The sequence below is a fragment of the Camarhynchus parvulus genome, chromosome 5, assembly GCF_901933205.1.
Source record: "Camarhynchus parvulus chromosome 5, STF_HiC, whole genome shotgun sequence".
In the NCBI taxonomy this organism is placed as follows: domain Eukaryota; kingdom Metazoa; phylum Chordata; class Aves; order Passeriformes; family Thraupidae; genus Camarhynchus; species Camarhynchus parvulus.
Genome location: NC_044575.1, coordinates 29,178,179 through 29,199,744, shown reverse-complemented (window position 1 = coordinate 29,199,744; position 21,566 = coordinate 29,178,179). Strand labels below are relative to the sequence as shown.

Here is a 21,566-nt window from a genome sequence, read left to right as displayed (position 1 = left end):
ATGTGATGTAGAGCTCCCTAAGTTTATCCAGATCGAAGCATGGCCTTTTCCACCGGAAGGGTTCAATGCCAGAACCTGCATTCCCGGCCCCTGCATGAATACGACAGCTCAGATCTACTGACTCATTTTATACTACCTGACCCTGAAAGATCTGTGTTTACTCAGCCTCAGGGAGCAGTACAGGGGCAGTTTTTCAACCTTGATTAACTACAGAATGAGACAGGGAGGAAGGGGTGTGTATCATAAATATCCAAAGTACTGAAGAAATACTTTTGAGTCGAGGTATTGAAGGAAGTGAAGGCTCTATATAAGAAGTAGTTGATACAAAACCTGTTGTTTAATGACCAGCTGAATCAAGGTTTGTTTCACCTTTCACCAGCAGTTTGACAATAGAATTCTTTGTTGCTAATGTTAATTTTGCCAAGATCTGTCTTCAGAGTTGTGGGTGGTCTGAATGCTGGAGAAAAGGACCTTGTCAGGTCTTCAGTGAGAACTGCTTATGGGGCAAATCTGAGATCACTGTCTGAGCCAGAGCCCCCTGCAAGCTTCTACCTGTCCTCCCTAGCATGAAATAGCACCTTGACTAAATTGCCTGCAGTAACAAGCTGAACAATGTGAAGTCAAACCTCAAATACCAAACTGTGGAACACTGTATTCTTGAAGCTGATTATATAAAGAGTGCATGTCCAGGAAATGCATGCAGCAGTAATGTCTCTTGTGAACCTAGACTCGAGTTTTTGGGGTTTTTTTCCCCTCCAGTGTAATTCTGATGTACAAAACATGGCGAGCTGATTTTTTTTTCCTACTGGCTTTATCAGGGTTTTTTTTTCCAAGATTCTGCTTCCGAATACAGCTTTTATCTACAAATATCTATAGATATATTACAGAGATGGAGATTATTTTTTCAACTAACAAAAAAACATTTGGTTAATTTCTTTATTTAAGGCTACAATTATATTTTTAAAAACTACAAAATTTTCCATTGATAACTTTGAAGATATTATATACCAGCAGCACAGAGTTCTTTTCCAAGTGTTCTGTTACTGTACCTTAGGGGGACTGAAGAGCAAACATACTGGGATATGACTTACTGAGCCTGTTGCCTGGTAGCTGCCGGCCTTTTCCCAAGAGTCAAAAGGGGTACAGTAGGAGCTACACAGGTAACTTCTGCTTTTGAAATCTCAGCCAGCATGTTTTCTCTTTATATAGAATCAACTTTTCTAACTTCCAGCAGTGGTTAGTCACCCACTGTATTCTTATGGCCTCTGCAGGACTCTTCTCTGGGTTGTCTCCAGGACAATTTTGGTTTCAATTCTTCAGTGTCTTGCTATTCCTAGCTAAAAGTTATAAAAATGTATAAAGAAATTATTTGTTTGTTCCTTTTCCTTGGTGCATGAAAGTGTGCCCCTTGATATTGGAGTCACTTAGTCTTACTGACCTCTGGACTCTTAACATAGCAACGAGTGCTTTTGTTTATTTGCTGTACTCTACCTTGTATTTCTTATCACAGCCCACAGCTCTGCCCACATTCATCACCTTAATTTTAGTGAGAGTCATGGAATGCTGACAGTACAGCAAAGGTTGTTATTTCAGAACAGCAGCACTCTCTGAAATATTACTTCATATTAAACAGATTTGTCACAGTGGCTAAAGTCTTCAGAAATACAATAAACATTAAGATTGTCTTTAGACACAAAAGGCACTCTGTTTCAAGGCATTCAGGAGGTACAAGAGGTCACTGCAGTGTTCAAGGATCAGGCTGCTTTACTGAAAGCCTGCTTATGTAGAGATTTAGAATATTAGGTTGAGAATCTTGGTTTACATACCAAAGGGTCACTGAAAGTAGAGTGGACTCAGGTGCTTTGGAGCTTCTTTGGGAAAATAAATTTTCAGCAAAAAGTTACTGTAAGGTTTGTAAAATCTCCTTGTAATCATAACATTCTGTATGTTACACTTACAAATTGTGCTTATCTGTAGAACTCCTGAGAGATGGGTTTGTTAGATGAGAAATTTTAGGTGGTAGTTGTTTAGTCTGAAGTTTTGAGGGATGCGGTTTAAAATTCTGCTTCCCCCTCCCATGCAATACCTGATTTGTCATTTTCTAGCTGTTTATTTTGGACGGCTCTCTCGGTGGTGGTTTTTTGCTTTACTAAATTCTGTGAAATTCTTTCAAGATCTCTTTTAGACATCCCTTTGTTTTGCTTCCCCGAGGGCAGGTAAAACATTAGAGCCAGCTCGCTGTTTAACTAATGTCTCACAGGTAGGGAGGGAGGAAAAAAACAGGGGAGGGAGAGTGCGTCACATTGGAGGAGGGGAGCAAAGAAAAAATGAGCTTTCTTAAACAAATCATGTGCAGAGGGACAGGCTGCCAGGGCTCAGGCGATTCTCGGCGGGGGCTCTGCTCTGTTCCCTGCCGGCCACGATGGAGGAAGAAGCTGGAGTGCTGAAGGAGGGATTCCTCGTCAAGCGGGTGAGTGCTCTGTTCCCCTCCGACCGGCTCCGCTCCGACATGAAGCTGCTCCTGGGCAGGGAGCGGGCCGAGCCCGCGGGGCGCTGGGTCGGGGACTCCTGCCTGCTCCTCCTGGGAAAGGAGCTCCTCCAGGCTTGTGCAGGTTCCTCCCAGGGGAGCTGCATGAACTGCAGCTGTTCCCTACCAACCCCCCCCCCCCCAGCAAGCTTCCCTATGCTGGCATTTCTGCAGAGGAAGGTGAATTAGCCATCAGGATTGATTCCTCAGGTGTTGGAAAGCCAGTACGGCTGCACCTCGCACACCTCTGTGCTCAGGGAGCACACCCACGGCAGCAGGGGGCCACCATGGGAGGATGGAGAGGAGGAGAAGTTTTGGGTGGGTTAGGATAGCTTGTGCCTTCTTCAGTGACATGTCTGTGCAGTTTCCCATTTCATGTGAGAGAATGGAGAAACGACCACTTTTTTTGATCCCCTTTTTGAAGGGGATCAAAGCAATGCAAACTTAAAAATGCTTTTGAAATAACTAATTTTTTCCATTCTCCTCAAGCAGTGCTGTTAGAAAATTCTAGCCAAAATGTGGTGAAAAGAGCTGAAAGATTTCAACCTTCCCAATACTTCTCCCTGTAGGACCAAGTCAATCGTTGCTGGAACAAAAGGAGGCAATTTAGCAAGGGGCAAAAACTGCTTTTAGTACCAAGAACCTGTCTCAATGATTAATATGATCCTTGATTTCATAGAAAAAAATGTGATTGAGAGGTTTGTTCAAAGCTTTGCCACGCCTAGGGAAATGCTTTTGTGCAGTACGTGGCAGTGTTTCTGGTGCTAACATGAAAGTAATCCTGGTCAGGAGTTTTCCTGGCAGGGCTCCCTGGCCAGACACTGGCCAAATGAAGTTCTGTGTGGAAAAGAGACTATTCTCCATCCCGCCTTCTGCAACAAGGGCAGAGCATCACAGCTGCCAGTCTCCTCTCAGGGCTACAGCTGTACTTTTTGGCTCTTAAGTGGCTACTGAATTCAAATGGGAAGCCAAGGCACCAAGTGAGTGAGAGGAATAGGTGATTGGCAGTACATGGAGCTGTGACTGCCAGTCTGTGCAACATCACCCAAATACACAGCTTGGCAGGAAGGAGCACAAAGGGGACAACTAAAGGAAACTGAGGGACAAGGGAACCAGGGATCCACAGAGAAAAAAGGACAAAGGGATGGGATCAGGTAATGAAAACAGAGCTTTCATAAGAAGAGAAGCAAGGAGATTATCTAAATGCATTCTAAATAGCAGAATTATGTACTGTAATGCATTATAAATATAAAATGAATGTGTGGAATTAGGTAAAGATAAATAAAAAAAGGTAATGTGACCTCCCGAGAAAAAAGAACATTTTCCAGAAGGAAAGAATAGAGCCATAGCAAAGAACATACAGGAAAAATGGCCAACTTTACAACAGGTGAAAAAAAAGACCTGAGGAACACAAAGAGAAGGAGAGAACAAATCTGAGATACATAAATTATATTTAGTATAGACTAGAAATAGACTAGTATAGACTACAGTGCCCTGGATTTTAGAGACTTGTTACTCCACCTTTACTTGGAGATTTCTGGGTTTCCCCTTTATTTACAGAGAACTAATGAGCTTTGATTCATGCCACAACTGGACCTTACATGTTTCTTTCTTCTAGCCATGCCCACCCTATCCCAGGTGTCAGAGCTTCCTTTACCCCCTGCTTTGCCTGCTGGCTGTAACGCTCCATCCCTTGTAGGAACACAAGTCAGCTTCTTGCACAGCCAAGCTGGACCAGACACCATCAGACAGGACTAAGCCTGCCAGTGCCAGCCCTCACTGGCTTTGCTGTCCTTTAACCAGAATAAAAAGAGCTGGGGGCTGTTTACAGAGGAAAAATAGGAGGATTTGTCTGTATTATATAATCCATGAGGCATTCAACAGCAGCCTTCATTCAGTCTTTTGTCATCAAAAAGCATATTTCCTTTACAGGAACCAGTAGCACAGGGAATGTTTTAGCCCAGGAGGTTGGAGACAGGTGGGATTGAAATGAACTTCTCATTAGCAGTAAGGGGGGATGTGAGAAAAAGCCAATTCACCCAGTAAAGCCCTTGCAAAACTACTTGGCACCACATCAAAATGAAAAAGACAGCACACAGGGTCACCAGAGAGGAGGAGCTGGTTGCCAAGAGCTCTCACATTTTGGATTTAGCCTGTGCTGTCAGCAGACAGGTGTGCACCTACAACAGCTCTTTGGGATAATTCCTGTGAGCTTTTATGAGAAACGATTTGTGCCAGCAAAGTTCTCCAGGCTGAAGAAAGAGCACAGCATTTTTCTATCCCTCTATGATTTTATAGTGATGGATCTGTGCTATTTTGTTACTTAAAATTTGTATTTCAGGGAGAACAGGACTCACAATGACTCCTTGTGCTTTGTTTCATACAAGAAGCCAAGAAGAAAATGTGGCCATTTCTCAGTGCTTGTGGTACGATCAGTTATGTGGATTTCTCCCCCTGCAGGGACATGTTGTTCGGAACTGGAAAGTGAGATGGTTTGTTCTGCTCCAGGATAAGCTGCTGTATTACAAAATTGAAGGAGGCAAGAAGGAGCCTTCTCCAAAGGGCAGGATCCTTCTGGATGGCTGCACTATTACTTGTCCATGCCTGGAATATGAGAACCGACCGGTATGACTGGAAAATTGTATCTCTTCTCTATGTCACTCGTTTTCTAACTTCTTCCTATCTTTTCCTCTCCTCCTGGCTTCTTTGATTACTGCAGCCATACCACTGGGGTGTTTCCAGAATTAGGCCCAGCCAAAAGCAAGCTGCCACTAGCAATGTAACTGGGACAAGCACTGAATCCCTCATTGTGTGCCCAAATGTGAGTCAGCTATTAACAAAAAAACAATCCCAGCCACTTCTCCTGTACACACAGTGAGGAGAAAAAGTGTAAGTGCATCAGCCCAACAGTGTGTAGAGACAGGACATGAACAACCCAAGAGAACCTGAGGAGGGTGGGGAAAAAGGGAAACATCACCTGTGGTAGTTGCCTTAAAGCCTGGGTATCCATGGGGTGCTCCCAGGCAGCCAGATCAGACTCCCTTTCCTTCACCAATGGGATATTGCTGCTGTGGAAAGTTTTCAGCAAGAGGACTCTGGAAGAAAACATTCTTTCTGTGTTTTTCTGCTCTCCCACAGGTAGCAGCAATGCAGATTTCCTCTGTGTGGGCCATCTGTGTGGTCTGCTCTCTTCTCCAGGATCTCCATCCATGTAAACCGTGTTAATAACTGAAAACCCAGGGATTTGAGGGGGATGGAAGGGCCAAAAAAAAACTACCCAAAAGAAAAACAAAACAAAAAATCCCACCAAACAAAAAAAAAAACACAAACAACAAACAAATAACAACAAAAAACCCATCAAAAACAACCCAGATTTGTGCTCACCATCCTTCTGAACAAGAATTGCTCTGAACTGCTCAGGTGGGACGCACTGTCAGACTTACTTGTGTCACTTGGGCCAGTGCTAACAAAAGCAAAATGCAAGAGGAGTGAAATAGCTAAATGATGTTATTGCTTTGTCCTTTCTCCACAGCTACTCATCAAACTAAAGACAAAAACCAATACAGACTATTTCCTTGAATGTTGCTCCAGGGAAGAACGTGACTCTTGGGCTCTGGACATCACTGGAGCTATTCATGCTGGTCATCCAGTACAGGTACAAGAACTTCACAGAATGAAGAACTCTTTCAAACTGCTAGAAAATATCAGCCTCCAGTAAGTGTATATGATTTCTCCTTCTGTTGTTGCTGTAGTTTCCCAAGTGTCTGAGCTGATGGATAGGGAGGGCCAAGGGAAGCTCCTTTCTGCACAGATCTGCTCCTGTGTGGCCATGAACCCCTGAACTGGCTGCCCTAGGTTTGCACAGGGAATGGACTTTTTCCTGACCATCATCTTTTGGGAGTATGTGGGTTCTGCACAGGCACCTCACTGCTGGCTTGAAGACCTCCCTAGTCAGCTGCAAATGTTCTCCCTGGGGAGATGTATTACCTCAAAGGATGTAACATCAGGGAAGCACTGCATAGTGGCTTTGTGCCCTGTTGCTGAGTTTTCAAAGCTGGTATCTGGAATCCAGACTAGGATTTTTGGGGTGCTTCATCTTAAATAAGAGGAAATGGAGACTGATTAAGAAACAGAAGACTTACATTAATTTGATTTGTGTTGAACAGGTAAATTGGGCTGACTATGGATCAGTTTGCAGTGCTCTGAATTGAAAGAAACATCTTGTTTAGTGCTGCTATTGGGAGAATAAAGTTTTCCTGGAATGTACTTAGGACAGTGCTTCTGGGGGAGTGCCTAGAATACCTCCCATCTTTATGTGGGTAATCATGAGGACACCCCTGGCACTGACAGAAAGTATACAACTATTTCTGCCTGCCTCTCTCATCTCTGATGTTGTGCTCTGCTCTCATTTGCAGCAATATAGTGGAGAGAATGTATGACAGCAGCACTGGAATTAAGCTGACCCGCAATTTGGATCAAGGCAACAGATACAAAGAGACCTTCACAGGTACATCTGGCAGGCAAAGAGCCACCTCACATCTGATATGCCACATTGCAGGGATAAGGGAGCTACTGTACTGCCTTCATAGTGGGACAAGCTCTGGCCCAGTGGAACCTGGCAGTGCAACCAAGCTCTCCAACATCTTTCTCTCTTGCTCTTTGGATGTATGGAAGTATACTTAGAACCCCAGACTTTTTGGTCAACTTTGCATTTCTCTGACAATCTTTGGGATGGTGCTAAAATGCTTCTGCAAGTGAAAACCTGTGTGGCAGGAGACCATCTGCCTACCCTCAGAAGAGCACACTGTCTTGGTATGACAGCTGCCTTTCTTCCTGCAGGTTCTGCCCTGGTGGACTGGCTCATCTCCAACAGCTTTGCTGTGTCACGATTCGAGGCCGTCACCTTGGCATCCATGCTGATGGATGAGAACTTCCTCAGGCCCGTGGGGGTCCGCAGCACCGAGGCCACGCGCTCCAGCGACCCCTCTGAGAAGTTCCTCGACGACTCCACTGCTCTGTACATGTTTGTGAGTGATGCAGCTCCTTCACAGGCACCTCCTGTGCCCTCGTCACACACTCAGTTTGGGGTACAGGTGCACAGCTTGCAACAAAAGGCAAATGTGCAGGCTCAGAAAGTAAATCTGCAGAAGGAGCAGCTCTAGGCTTTTAGTAGTACTAACACTGGCACTTTTGCTGGAGCCAAATAGCTACATGGATATGGAGGGATCTACAAATTACATAATTGGGCATTAAAAGAGGTGTGTCCCTGGAGTGCAGTGCTGTGTCTGCATGCACTGGAGGCAGTGCTGTAGTTGTGCTACAGCTCAAGGCCACAGAACTTACACCCACCATGTGCAGATTTACAACTGGAATTTGTTGCCTATGAATCTTGGTCCTACAAGGCTGAGCAGCAGAGCTATGGAGTAGAATTTACTCATGAAATACAAGCTAAAAACAGCTAAGGAAAATAAAATGCAGAATTTTCTACTTAAAAGTCTGTTTAAATTTAAAAGTGGAACTGTCTTTTCCCTATTTGCAGGCTGAGAGCAGTAAGAAAAATACTAGTTCCAAGGAAGAGGTCCATTTTAACCTCTCTGAATTAAGTGGCACAATTGTGAAGCAAGGATTCTTAGTGAAACAGGTAAGCATAGTCTTGGAACCTGCCCCAGGAAACAAGAAAAAGTACAGCTCCTAGGTTTCTTAGAGAGTAAATGTGACTTATACAATGATGGCTGGACGGATGTGCCCAGCAGAACTAACTTGTCTGTCAGTACTTGAGGTCTTGCAGTTAAGAGTTTCCAGTTATAAAGAAGTGAACTATGGAACTTGCTCAGGCAGGATTAATTGGATATTCTGTACATATTGAGCATATACTGAAAAGTACAAAACAGCATCAAAAGTAGAAGTGCCACACAAACTCCAAATCCTACCAGAGGTAGGATCCACTTCCAAGCAGAGCCACCATTCCTTTGGTTTAACCTATCCCACCCAGGTGGTGTGAACAGTGAGGATGTGTGGCTGGCCAGAGACAAATTTCTAAGCTGAGTAGCTTGACCTTTGTATGAAGTGGACATTTACCTGTGGGCAGTCATCATGTACACATGGGTGCTTTGGTGGTGGTGAAACATGGTATTTGGGCACAAGAACCTGTTGGCAATAACTGTTTCCAAGATTTGACCCTTGGTCTGCAAAATGTAGTTTCCAACACTTGATATGAATAAGATGAGAGTAAATCACTCTTTTAAAGCATAACACAGCCACCTGCAGAAGGAATCCTACCTGCACTGCATGGCCACACTCTTATTCTGAAGCCTTGTACCCAGAGCCCCACCCTTACCTTTGTGCAAACTGGATCACCAGATGCTTCCCAACCCAACCCTCCCTCCTCCAGCTGCCAGGGCTCCATGAGGGTTGGCAGGGTGCTGCAGGATCCCCACAGGCTGCCAGGGCAGCTCCCATCAGCACAGGACACAAGAGCTGCCCAGGAGCTCCTGCCCACGGGCAGCAGCAGCCAGGGACAGCGCCCAGCAGCCCCAGCCCTGGGCTGGCCCTGGTCCCAGCACCAAACCTCCAGGAGAGGGGATGCTCCCAGGGCCTGGCACAGGCCTGGCAGCAGTGACAGGGCTGTGGTGAAAGAGTAAAGAGCTGCAAAAGGACCTGGCATAACCCTTTTGGAGAACACAACATGGGGTTTTAATCTGAAACCCATATTTAATCTGAAATGAAAAGCAGGAATGAGGGATATAACTATTTGTTCCTGTCACTCTGCTTTCTTAGTTCCCAGCACAGGGAAGGAAGAGATGAAGGAATTGTCAATGTATGAAGAAGAAAGATAAGCAGAAGGTCATGGGAATTACCAAGATGTTAGGAAATATTTTTCTCTGTTGAGTCCAAACCCTCTTGTTTTGGTATTTATGTCTCCCCTTCAGCTTGTAGGAAAATGGTCATTTCAGGAAGTAGTAATTTTAATTCTTCCATTTTGCAGGGGCACAAGAGGAAAAACTGGAAGGTGAGAAAATTTGTTTTGAGAGCTGATCCTGCTTTTTTGCACTACTATGATCCCACCAAGGTGAGTGGGAAGTTACCATCTCCAGAAATTCCTTTTAGAAACATAAATATTACAGTGAAGATACAGTTACACTGTAAATGTTTCTGTCATTCTGGGTTCCTCTATCCATTTCCAGGAATTAGATTTCAATGGCCTTACCCTAGGAGGTTCTCCATGTAGGATTTTGTACCCCTGCATCTTCTGTCCTTTTTCCCAGTGAGATTCCTTTTCCTTAGCAGAGCAGCAGCTTCCTCTTCTTGGGATTGCTGTCTTGCTGTACCCTCGCAGTCTGGGACCATGGTCCTGCAGGCTTTCTTCCTGGGTTGTGATCTTTCTGGGCTGAAATCCTACTGTTTGAGGATCATACTGGTACTGGGATTTTTTACATCCTTATTCCAGCATTGAATGGGGTCTTCTTAATGCCAAAGTATGTATAGGAATTTCTATTACTCAGTTTTAAACTTTCTCATGAAAAGTAGAATTTATGTTCATGAATATAATAATCAATGTGAGCAACTCAGATACTTAGGGTACCACAAAGCCAAATGGGATTGCAAGAAGAACGTGTATAGAAATGCTTTATGTGACTTTTGAAGAGAGTAAAAACAACATACCAGTGAAAAGAACTTATGGAGCCAGTTCATTTTCTGTTTGCTGTTCCTTCATGGTTTTTGGGGGTTTTTTCCACTGCAAATTATCCTTGTAAGGCTATAAGCTGAAACTGCAGAACCTGAAGGCAAGAAACAAGAGTGCCAGCCAACTAGGGAAAAGAGCCAGATTTTTTCCATACAGTCTCAGTGCAAAGCAGCAAGCTAAATACTTACAGAAATATATATAATTCAGTATGTTGTTATTGATAAAACCATACTTACATTTGAAGTGTGATTGCCTACATTTGTGCTTTTAACTGATCTACACCATGCCCAGCTACATTAGAGAAACATTTGGGACTGAAAAAATATAGCTATACCTTTAACTACATGTTCTAATTGATTTCTCTTGTGACATGGATGTTTCATGCCTGGAAAAACCACTATTATGTCTCCAACTTCATAAAAGTGATGTATGTGCTCTGGGAAATGATGATGTTTTCCAGCTATGCCTTGTTTCCTTTTCCTTGCAGGAAGATAACAAGCCAGTAGGTGGATTCTCTCTTCGTGGCTGTCTTGTCTCAGCTCTGGAGGACAATGGAGTCCCAGCAGGTGAGCACAAGACTCTGAACTTTCACACATTTATATGTATGCCATGGCAACACAGTCTTTGGGTATGGGTTTGTATGTATGGCTGCTTGTATGCACAGGTGGGCTGACTGTCCATTTCCCTTTGCAAGCAAGGGAGGAGGCAGGTCACAAGTCCCTGTACTGCTGGGTTGGCCACAGCAAAGGGGACTCATTTTTTTAGTGTCATTTCTACATATCTTGGGTGTTCTCTTTATATGGGCTTTACTTAGTCAGATGATCTCTGAGACAGTCCTAAGAGTGATTAATATTCCAGAGTTAACAAAGAGAAACCACTTTCTTTTTGGGTGTTAACTCGAAGTCTTGAGGCATTTTCTGATGCCATCCATTTCTGTGTCCTCTCAACTTATGCTATTACCTTTTCCTTTCTGACCTGCTAGAACCCAAATGTAGGGGAGACATAAAGACAGCAATAAAAAACCAGTTCTGCTGGAGCATAGGCTTAGCTCAGGCATTTGTCTAGAGCCTCAGCCTCATAGATAAGTGTTTCTGCTATTAAAGCAATTTATTTTATGACAGTAAGCACAATGTGCAGATATCAAATACAGAAGATCTTTCTAAAGAGAAGGTCTAAAAAAGTTTTGGTCTGGGGGGCAGGGGCACATGATGAACAATAGAGCTCCTTGCTAAGAGGAACCTAGCTAAGGGCAGGAGAAAATCTAATCTACCATGCAAAATGGTAGGGGTTCATCATTCATTCCGTGTATAACTCAAGTAATAGTCTCCACCTAAAAAGAGACTATTTTAGATATGTTGTAGAGTGCACAGTAGTTCATACAATCTGTGGCAAGAGTGTCTATACTATATTATCATAGAATCACAGAATCAACAAATGTTTGGGTTAGAAGGGACCCCAAAGATCATTTAGTTTCAGTCCTCCTGCCAGACAGGGTCAACTTCCACTTAACCTGTTTGCTCAAAGCCCTATCCAACCTGGCCCTGAACACTTCCAGGGGTTTTGAAGAGGGAAATCAAAGACTCAAAAGCTTTAGATGTCTTGTCCATAATAAAAAGGAAAGATTTAATTCTCTAATTTATGAAATTCAAATTCTTCCCTATGAAGCTTCATATCTGCCAGAAAGATTTTCTCTGTGCACCCTCCTGATCTGTCGTTTGTTTTTTTTCTCTGCAGGAGTGAAGGGCAATGTGCAAGGCAACCTCTTCAAAATCATCACCAAAAATGACATTCATTACTACATCCAGGCCAGCTCCAAGGCAGAGCGAGTGCAGTGGATTGAGGCAATCAAGCCACTGACATGAGCAATGTGGACTCCATGCCAAATGACAAACCACATTTATGACCAACTTCCTGCTCTCGTTGTCCGGGAGTGTTGTTTTTCCTTGATAGTCAATGTTCATTATTTGAATCAACATAACACCTACCAGGTCCTAGGAGACCGTGCAGACCAAATCATGTAGATCCAGAATAATTCCCCCAGCTTGAATTTACCATCTAAGCAAGAGACCAAAACAGGTGGACACAGACAAATGGGGCTTTACAAAGAAACGTCAAGATATTCCAAGATGGAAGAAAAGGATCTTTTGTACAAGTATTCAGTCTATGTCTGACAGATCCAGGTTGTGCTTTATCTTAAAGCAGAATTGTCTTGCTCCTTCTCCCTTTATAAAGGGGCTCATAAACTTATTTAAGACTGAAACATCTAAGTCATGAAAGGTGCTGGTGTCTGAGGCTGCCTTTCTTGGCATACCACACAAATCTTGTGCTAAGCCACAAGCCAGCTGCCAGGATAATATGCATTGCAAAACAAACAAGGGTCTGTCTGTCCATCCATCTGCTCTACTATTTAGTGCTCTGTTAGACTGGAAAAGAACAAAAGATCTTGCTCCTCACCCATATAGATTACTCTTATGCTGGTAATGTCCCACATCAGAATAGGATCCTGAGTATCAAAGCAGAGCAATGGAAGTTCCAGACAATTTCTGGTACTGAATATATTGGAAGAAATCCCTCAGCCATAAAAGCAAGACTTTTCCTTCTGATAATTACCGTAAGTCCATTTATGTTGGAGCACCATTTGGACAGAGAACTGTAGTAGCAGTCCTCACTATTGCTTTTTCTATCTTAAGTCATTATTTTTTCCATTATTTGTCTACTAAACTTGTCTTTGATATCATTAAATATTAAAAAAAAAAAGCAACAAAAACAACAAAAAACCCCCGTGCATTTGAATATCCTGTGCTTTTTAGAGATGTGATTTTTCTCAGAGGGCAGTCTGAGTATATGAAAAATAATGGTTTAATACACTATAATTTTAGATTTATATACAAACTGAGACACCAGAAGGTAAAATGGAATGTAGGAAATTCTTCAAACACCCAATCAGCCTGCTGATACACTATTTTCATAAGGTTTCTTTTTTTAGTTTAGTACCTGTATCTGACAGCCACATTCTGCAGAGCCTTCAAAAAGGCAGCATGCTCAACATCTTCCCTGAAGTCATAGAGGAATTTGATAACGCTCTATCCACAGATTCGTTTCTGTACAGATGTTTTGTTCTCTGAGTTGTGTACTGAAAAGAAGTCCCTTCATCACCAAAGGCAGAATATGACACATGCTTGTTTATTTATTAGAATAGCCATGTATTTAGGATTTTCGTCAAAAGCCACAGCAATGAAATAACAGCACAACACTTACATGCATTCAAGCATTTAAGAGAGCTCATAAAGAAGTTTGCCAGCAAAGGTGCAGTTTTAATTACATGCAAGAACAAGAATGGGCAGTGCAGTTTCAGCTGCAGATACCATTTCCTAGGGCTGGTCCAGAGATGACTGTGAAATCCACAGCTGTCAAAACCTTTCAATTCTGGAAAAGCTGCCTGGAAGAAACAGGGTAAGGCAGGTAAGGCATTTATTGCTCTCTGCTGGAAGGCACAGATATTTTTGTGCTGACTGAGCAGAGCTTCCAAAAAATGCAATTCCCTCCTGATAACATGAGCCTTGCTGGGGCCCATCAGACTCCCTAATTCATTTATAAGAAAATCTCCTACTTCTCTTTTCTCAGACCCATCACCTGCATAATGCCCAGTTCTAGTCACAAGGCTAACAATGGCCACCCACCACAGAGGACTGAACTCTGGCACCTGGCATGCCTGAGGGGGTAAGGAGCCATAAGGATGAGATACTGCATAACATCAGAAATCTTGCAGTTTGGGAGTGTTTCAGCCAGAAGTGTTTCTCAGCAAAAGGCTTTGAGATTTATCCAGACCAGCTATAGCTCTGCAGTTGCTGTGAGTGTGTATGGGGGGGAAACAGTGTGTAATCTCAAACACATCAGCAAATTAAAAAGATACAGTTCTCCAGAATCAGCCAGGGGAAAAAGACAGAACATGTCTGAGACAAGAGAAAGTACATTTTCCTCTGTGCTCTGGTGATATCTTGGTCTCTTTTTTTTCAAGCCACTTTGGTAAGCTTGATGTCCCCTGAGATCTGCAAAGCTTTCACCAAGTTCAGAGGCTGAATGCGGTGAGTGAAGTCACAGAGCTGCCGTCCATCAAGCAAGACTCGTATTTGCTGGTGTTCACATAAGAGCTCCATCTGCAGTGGAAAAGGACAGGGAAGGGTGTTAGAGATCAGCAGCAGGGCTGATTTCAACAGCATGGACTTAGAACTAAATGTTACGGGGATAGTGAAGCACAAAGTCTACCAGTTCTTCTGAAACACCCCTAATAAATAACCTACCCTCTTCTGAGATGATACTACAAAGCTCCAGTGGGTACTCCAACTGTGATTAGAGAAAGGGATATCTCTTTCCCATCAGGGCTTGAACTGTTGCTGTCTGTGCCATACTAGACTAGTTAACCTGGCAATGTCAATGGCTGGCTGTTTGTGGTCATATACATAGCCTTCAGCTTTTCTCCCCTCCTTTTCTCTACCTTATTCATAGTACCTGAAAAATTACCTTGAACGTGTCGCCTGCTGTAAAAGGAAAGTAGGGAATAGTCTTCTCTTCTCTTCCCCATTTCCCAGCAATTCGTGCATTTCGGGTGATGGATTTCTCACTGAAGTTAACTGAGAACAACAGCCCAACATCTTTGTTGGCATCCACTGGATCACAGAGCAGAGTCACTGAAAAGCTGAAAAAAGATCTATTAAGTGACTGGAACTTTCAGAAATGTGAAAGGACATGATGAACTTGGCAGATGCTTATAGAGACTAGAGACAGCTCTTGGTTCCATGTCAGACTGAAACACAGGACTTCTACAGGCTTAGAAGCTGGAGAAAGGGATGAGACCCGGCGGGTCTTTGTTTCCTGCCCCAGCGTCCAATAGAATGCTTGTGATTTCTGATGTCGCTTTCCCTCTGTCTTGACTGAAATCAAACCCTTCAACATGTACTCATTTGAGTCCTAAAAGAGGTTATAGCATACTGTTCACGAGTGGAAGCAGTGGAGCTGATAGCTGTAGATGCAAAAACAGTGTAATGGTGAGCATAGTTGCTGTTATCCAGATAAAAGACAGCAATGAACCTCCACCTCCTGTGCCTAAACTGGTTTTTAAATGGTGTTGATTCCAACCCTCTACAGACAACCAAGATTCAGGTTGAGAATTGCACCTCTTTCTGAAGGAGAAATGCCACTTTTGTGTTCCCCCCCCAGTTCACATTAGGTAAGAGCAAGGAGTAGAAAATCTTGTCAGGGCAGTCAGAAAGGCCAAACAGTTAACTCCTCCCTGACCTTGTAATCTTAGTCTGAGTGCAGGAAAATTAAATAAGGCCATAAATTGTTAATTTGTCTGACTTTCTTCCTTCAAAGAGCACATACCTCCAAGAAAGTGTCTGAATTTACAAGACAGGTAGGAGCATGTGTAACAGGGAGAAGCCCCCAGCAATCCCTCCACCTACCTCTTGGGTTTGGAGTGTACCATGCCTATGACTGTGAGCTTCATGGTTGGTCTCAGGCCACCTTTAATTTCACCAACATACTGCTCCACCTGCAGGGAACAGTGAAAATGGCTTCAGTGGGTCATGCTGTGGGTAAACCAGCTTTAACAGCTGCTTTGATCACCTGAAATAACTTTAGTTTATTTTTATATGTACAAAAAAACTTAAAAGTATTTCCAGCTCAAGTACTCCTTGCACTCTGATGACACAATAAATCTGGTAACATCACTCCAGTTGCTCTGGTCACAGCAGATGAGAAGCTTTGTGGCAGCATGATGTGTCTGCAGACTCTGCTTGAGCCTCCTCTGTCCTGCCACCTCAAATTTGCTACCAGATTTTGGTGGGCTGACTTGGCTCCATCAGGCCTTACACCAGGCCACCAGGCTCTGTACTCGACTGTAAAAGCAGCGTAGATGCTGCCCTGCCGCTGCATGTTGACTACATCCCCACAGGAAATCCCAGTCCTTTTGTGATAGTGACTTTGAAAAGTCACACTTTTTCAGAGGCAAAAAATGGTTTCTTGGTGTATCGGCTTTTGTCCCGTTCACAGAGACCTGCAGTTGCAAGCCGCTCCCAAAGATCTGAGCTACATTTGCTTTTCCCAAGCAATTATCTGACAACTTTGATGGTCAGTGAAGGAATTAATACAGGCCATAGCTGACATGGAAATATTGAAGAGAGAGACCTTGGAAACAAGGTAGGGATAGATAGGGATGTTTTGAGGCTTCATTTTCAGAAATGGCTTTAAAATGTAAATGTCAGAATACTACAGTGCAGCATGTAATCACTCTCCATGCAGATTCACTTAGAAAGAAGCTGCTATAAAACACTAAATGTTATTAGCAGCTTGCGTAACACTGATAATATTTCAAGGCAAGGCAAAACAGACCCTGTTTGAGATAAAAAGAGCTTTATCGTTCCTGTGTTCCAAGGTAAAAATTCAGACAGTTTTGCTAGAAGACCTGCACAATATATGCACACAAATTCAAGATAAAAAATGTTTTTCCTGTACCTCATTTCTTATTTTATTATACTAGTTGTGTCTTCTGCTAAGATGACCTTATACAAGTTATTTTCCCACTTGGATATTCCAATCTAGCTACCTTTAGAGCTTCACAGATATATTAATAAACTTCTAATTCTTAACAAGGTCAATATTGGAAGACTAATTTTAAAATTTAACTTCAAAAATTACAGCAGTACTACTAATTGTTAATGATGTAAATTTACTCTTGCAGGAGTGTATAGGTGACTCCAGCAAGTCTGTTTTGAACTTTGTAACAAAAGAAATGCATCAAGCACTTGATATGTCTTACATAGGGAATCTGCTTGTCAAATAAAGAATCTGACTGTAGGGGGATACTTTAAACTGGATAAAGCAATTAGAAAGCAGGTAATAAGCATCAAAGATCTCAGGACAAATTAAGTTCATGCTCATAGAGGTCTCATGTCCCATTAAAGCTTCTTCCTTGCCTGGAGACAAGATACAAAATACTACCCCAAATTGAAAGTGCACATAGCAAAATTGTTTGTGCAGAGGTGCACCATAGTAAGTACCACCACTGAAGGCACAGGGTATCAGAACTGAACAGAACAGATGACAACCACATGGTCACAAGAATTACAGCTCATCCAGCGTGGCTGGAGAAAATTCGGAGGCGTGACTGCCCACACACCATTTATGTGTGGACACCTAGTTAACAGTACCGGTGAGAAATTCTCGGGAAGATGTAGGAAGCAATGGTAGAAACTCCCGCAAGCTTCTTGCGGAGTTTAGGGGTGGGTCCCAGCATATGCACATGGGCACAGCTCCCATCCCGTATTTTCCATTCAGGAGCCCTGGGGACTGACTTGGTCACTTACTTTGGCACACCTCTCCTCTGTCATCACCGCTCTCCCTCCTACACTTGCCTCGCCGCTGCAGTCCCCGGAGGAGTTTTTGTTTTGCGTGTGAGGACAAAAGCAAACAAAAAGCCTGGAATAAAAGGAGGATGTCGAGGGGGGTCTTATCTCTGCCAAACACTGGCTGGACACCACCCAGCCCAGCAGCTGAGTCACTCCCGCTGCGCCCGGTCCCGTGTGGGGGAGGCTCGCAAATGGCGCGGTGCGAGGGCAGGGGGACGCCCGGTGAGCGGCACCGGGAGCTGTGCCTGCACTTCTCATACAGGCGTTGAACATTCCGGGTGAGGGGGCACAACCTACCCGTAAGATACTCTGTACTACATATGCATACTTGTATATGTAATACATTCAAACCCCAGTTCATTTATTTATTGATACCAACACTCTCCTCTCTCAAATGCATAACTACGTATGTATATATACATATATATATATATATAGTTATATAGTTATATACAATTTACAGCCTTATACATACACCTACATGTAGGTCTGTACACCCCATGTATATACCTACATATACTCTATACACTGTAGATGCGTACATATATATTTGTATATATGTACAGGGGTGTGTATATATATATATATATATATATGTATGCATATGTGTACCAGAGTGAAGCACAGGGTCATACAGCTGTACAGAGGGTACATATACTCCCACACACACGTGTACATGCACCTTTGCGGCTGTGCGTGGGTGTATTTACACGCACACCCGCACCCACAGCCGCCCGCACCAACCCTGAGCCTGAGCTGCCTCCCGCCCCCTCACAGGCCCCCACCTCCGCACGGGGGGCGGAGCTTCTGGCGGGAGCCAATCAGAGCCTCTCGAGGCACTAACAAGGGGCGGAGCCGGCACGTGAGGGCGGAGACAGGGCGTGGTTACTGGGGCGGGGCTTGCACCGACCGGGCTCTCTCGGCGGCGTCAGGCGCCCCAAACAAACATGGCGGTTTATTTACATTTCGCCCCGACTTGGCCAATGGGCGGGCGCTTTGCCCGCGTGCCCGGCCGGCGGCGCGGTCAGCTGAGGCGGCGCCCAAGATGGCGGCGAGGAGGGGCGGCGGTGCCGGGGCGGTGCTGTAGAGCGCAGCGCCGCCGGGGCCGCGCCGTGCCCCGCCAGGGAGCGCGGCATCGCCCTCGTGTGTGTCACCCCGGCCCGGATCATCCCGTCGTCCCGGGAAGATGCATTCTTTTGGGAACGAAGAGGCGGATTCTCTGGAGCGTCTTTTCGGTTTTTTCTGTGAGTGCGTGCGGCGCGGGCACTGGGAGCTTGCCCAGGCCTGTGTGCCCCAGCTGAGCCGGTGGCACGGGGATGGCCCCGCGAAGGTGGAGGCGATTCTTCAGGCTCTGGTAGTTTGTCCCGTGGCGGTAAGGTAAGTAAGGTACTGCTCTGGTTCCGTGGACTTGAATGTGAAATGGGGAGGAGCAATTGGCTTAGTGTTGGCTGTGGGAGACAGGTAGAATCAGGGCAGTAGCGCTTCAGTGCTGAGGTGTCTTGTGATGCTGTTGTCTGAACTTTGATGTCTTATCATTGACCAAGAACTTAGCAGGCGGCCCATCCCACTGGGATAACGAGTTGTGTTCATTTACGTAGTTGATATGGTGATTGATACAAGCTTAAAACTACTTGGAAGCATTTCAGAACTGATTTTGTTAGATTTTACCGAGGGAAAGGGACCGTCTCTTGAAATTACATTTCTTTGACGCTGAACTTCGGTTAGTTTAGAAATGGAACCACCAAGATCAGTGGTGTAGTTATTTAAAATGTTATCTTGTTTCCAACTCATGAAAAATCTCCTAATTTCTAAAACTGCAATTCCCAGAAGTTCAACTTATGCTGTTGATTTCTTGTTTCTCTCACACTGTATTTTGGAATGGCATCCATTTTAGTCAATCCAGTTACTTTTTATCTCTTACTTTTTATTTTGTCAGTTAGGTGTATATGAAGGGTGACTTTTTAGCGATTCAGGGAACATTGGTATTCCCCCTGTCTAATCAGATGATCATACTTCTTCACATTAAAGTTTGTATAACATTTCAGTAAGGGTTTTAAGAGACAATTTACACTGACAGCCGCTGAAAGAGTCTGGAGGAAAGTGTGCTCATGGTTAGATGAATATTGCCAACATAAGAATTTTCAATCTTTTGGTCTTTAATAGCTGGGCTGTGACATTTAAAGGTTTAGTTAGTAGTGCTGAATTTTTAAAGGACAGGAAACAATATTGTGCTTTCTCCTTTTACTGGTCCCTTTGACAGTGCTGAATATGTTCCCAACTGTGTAGGCTTTGGGATGTGGAAGTACTGGAGGATGTGAAATGCTGATGGAGATCAGAAGGATTCTTTGTTTAATTAGTACATTGCTTCAATTTAATTTGGATATAGAGCTGCATTCGGGTGCTGTGACCTGAAACTTCATTTTTTTGGTAGAAATAGACAGAACAGGAAATAGCAGTGTTTGGCAAGTGGTCACATTTCAACGAAATCTGCTGAAGTGCTCAAAGAGAGCTGTACAGACTGAACTTTGGACCAGAACTAGATTTCTTTGTTTTGACAAACTATGCCAGTAGTATTTGGCCTATCTAAAACCAGTTATTTGCTCAGGAGAAGTAAATGAGTTGATGTGCAAGAACACCAACATTCTGGTTTCTCTGCATTTTTTTCCTTTTTCTTTGGCTACTTACTTGTCTTTGTTTTTATCTTACTCAAAGAAATACAAAATCAAAATGATCTCTGACAGTGTTTTCCTGGATCTTGGTTATGGAGACAACCTTGTATAATCCCCTGTATATGCTCCTTGCTTTTGTAGATGTGGGCAGAATTCTAGCCCATCAAGAACTGCATGGCTTTGGCTTCTTGTGCTGGAAAAATGGCTTGCCATGAATCAGGTACAGAAACATCTTCATGATTCCAAATGCACTTTATAGCTCTGACTTCCAAGTGCAGAATGTCTCCCTAGTTGCTTATTTAAATGTAGGCTTTCCCATGTTTCATAGAATTAAGTTCTCAAGGTATCTGCAGACATGCACTGCTTTTGCATTTAACAAATTTATCAAGGAAGAACTGTAATATTCACACTGAAGAAAAACTAGCGGTTTTTTAAAAAGATATTCAAAGTTAACATTTTAGCTTTTCACATTCATATAAATGAAAATCAGGAGTGCATCAACTTCTACATTTGTGCAGCACCTCTCTTACAGTAGAGATTAAATAGCTCGGGCATCAGACAGTTCTTTATAAGCTTTAGATGGTGAGGGATGTGCATACTTTTTTTAAAAAGTAATTTGTCCTTGGCACTACTTGGACTTGTTTTTTTTCTTTCCATTCTGAGGATATGATGGTTTTGTGATTCTTGATGAGGTCTGTTCCCAAATGTGTGGATAAATAAAATAAACTGGTGTGAGAGCAGAACCTGACTAGAATAGCCTTTAATTGAGGACTAGATTACTTCAGAGAGATATTTCAGTCTGCCTGAAAGTGTTAATTAAATAGTTATGATTATGTTTATATGCTAATGTAAATAGAAGTTGTATTGATTAATATATTTCCCATTCTTATATGGTTTCAGAAAACTGTTCCAGTTGCTCTTCGGAAAGAAACTGAATTTTTGTTGTTCTTGGAAGAGCTACAGAAAGATGTCTCTGAGGAAGTCCTAAAGGTGAGCTGTTTCTATGCCCTATTTCTTCTTGTTCTGCGGTATGCCCAGCTTCATCAGGTCAAAGTTAATGTTTCTTGCTAACTGCCTGAGATGTTGATGTGTTATTAATCTTCTAGGCAACTGAGAGAGAGTGTAATTCAGATTCCTTTGTGACGTTAATCTGTGCCTGCAAGTGATTTCTTTGGCTAGAGTGGAGGCTGCAGGCAGGCAAGGAACAGGTTTTTCTACGTGCCGTTTTAACACACATCAGTCCTGACTGCAGCTGCTTGCCACAGCCTTCAATCCATAGA

At 43.4% G+C, this 21,566-nt stretch overlaps 3 protein-coding genes across 6 annotated transcripts in view; 2 read left to right on the top strand and 1 right to left on the bottom strand.

The window, feature by feature from the left end:
- Nucleotides 1-1,054: 1,054 nt before the first annotated feature.
- On the top strand, nucleotides 1,055-12,964 carry PLEK2 (pleckstrin 2). Of its 2 annotated transcripts, XM_030949739.1 has the most exons (10): nucleotides 1,055-1,160; nucleotides 2,357-2,470; nucleotides 4,988-5,152; nucleotides 6,060-6,241; nucleotides 6,943-7,034; nucleotides 7,367-7,554; nucleotides 8,067-8,168; nucleotides 9,513-9,596; nucleotides 10,699-10,777; nucleotides 11,946-12,964. In XM_030949739.1, exons 2-10 carry the CDS (start codon nucleotides 2,423-2,425, stop codon nucleotides 12,071-12,073), a joined length of 1,068 nt encoding a protein of 355 aa, XP_030805599.1. In that variant the 5' UTR covers nucleotides 1,055-1,160; nucleotides 2,357-2,422; the 3' UTR covers nucleotides 12,074-12,964. The 2 variants fall into 2 exon arrangements, with proteins under 2 accessions (XP_030805599.1, XP_030805600.1); XM_030949740.1 differs by lacking the exon at nucleotides 1,055-1,160 and having other exon boundaries at nucleotides 2,329-2,470.
- A 1,237-nt stretch (nucleotides 12,965-14,201) lies between these two features.
- On the bottom strand, nucleotides 14,202-17,697 carry LOC115904636 (galectin-related protein A-like). The gene is made up of 4 exons (XM_030950170.1): nucleotides 17,576-17,697; nucleotides 15,674-15,762; nucleotides 14,733-14,907; nucleotides 14,202-14,368 (listed from the first exon to the last, which is right to left on the bottom strand). The coding sequence occupies exons 1-4, from the start codon at nucleotides 17,597-17,599 to the stop codon at nucleotides 14,225-14,227; spliced, it is 432 nt and encodes a 143-aa protein (XP_030806030.1). The 5' UTR covers nucleotides 17,600-17,697; the 3' UTR covers nucleotides 14,202-14,224.
- Nucleotides 17,698-18,663: 966 nt separating this feature from the next.
- The window catches only part of ZFYVE26 (zinc finger FYVE-type containing 26), a 48,222-nt gene continuing 45,319 nt past the window's right edge, over nucleotides 18,664-21,566 (top strand). For 2 of the 3 annotated variants that reach the window (XM_030950613.1, XM_030950614.1), the window contains exons 1-3: nucleotides 18,664-18,994; nucleotides 20,428-20,506; nucleotides 21,187-21,276. In XM_030950613.1, the coding sequence (XP_030806473.1) occupies nucleotides 18,804-18,994; nucleotides 20,428-20,506; nucleotides 21,187-21,276 (360 nt within the window). In that variant the 5' untranslated portion in view covers nucleotides 18,664-18,803. The remainder of the gene's footprint in view (nucleotides 18,995-20,427; nucleotides 20,507-21,186; nucleotides 21,277-21,566) is intronic. The other variant, XM_030950612.1, reaches the window with a different exon arrangement.

Coding starts and splice junctions, on each gene's coding strand:
- LOC115904636 (XM_030950170.1), bottom strand. CDS start 17,599: ATGACAGAGGAGAGGTGTGCCAAA. Junction 15,763..17,575: donor CAGAGGAGAGGTGTGCCAAA/GTAAGTGACCAA, acceptor TGTTCCCTGCAG/GTGGAGCAGTATGTTGGTGA. Junction 14,908..15,673: donor GTACACTCCAAACCCAAGAG/GTAGGTGGAGGG, acceptor ATCTTTTTTCAG/CTTTTCAGTGACTCTGCTCT.
- PLEK2 (XM_030949739.1), top strand. CDS start 2,423: ATGGAGGAAGAAGCTGGAGTGCTGAAGGAGGGATTCCTCGTCAAGCGG. Junction 6,242..6,942: donor CTAGAAAATATCAGCCTCCA/GTAAGTGTATAT, acceptor TCTCATTTGCAG/CAATATAGTGGAGAGAATGT. Junction 8,169..9,512: donor AAGGATTCTTAGTGAAACAG/GTAAGCATAGTC, acceptor TCCATTTTGCAG/GGGCACAAGAGGAAAAACTG.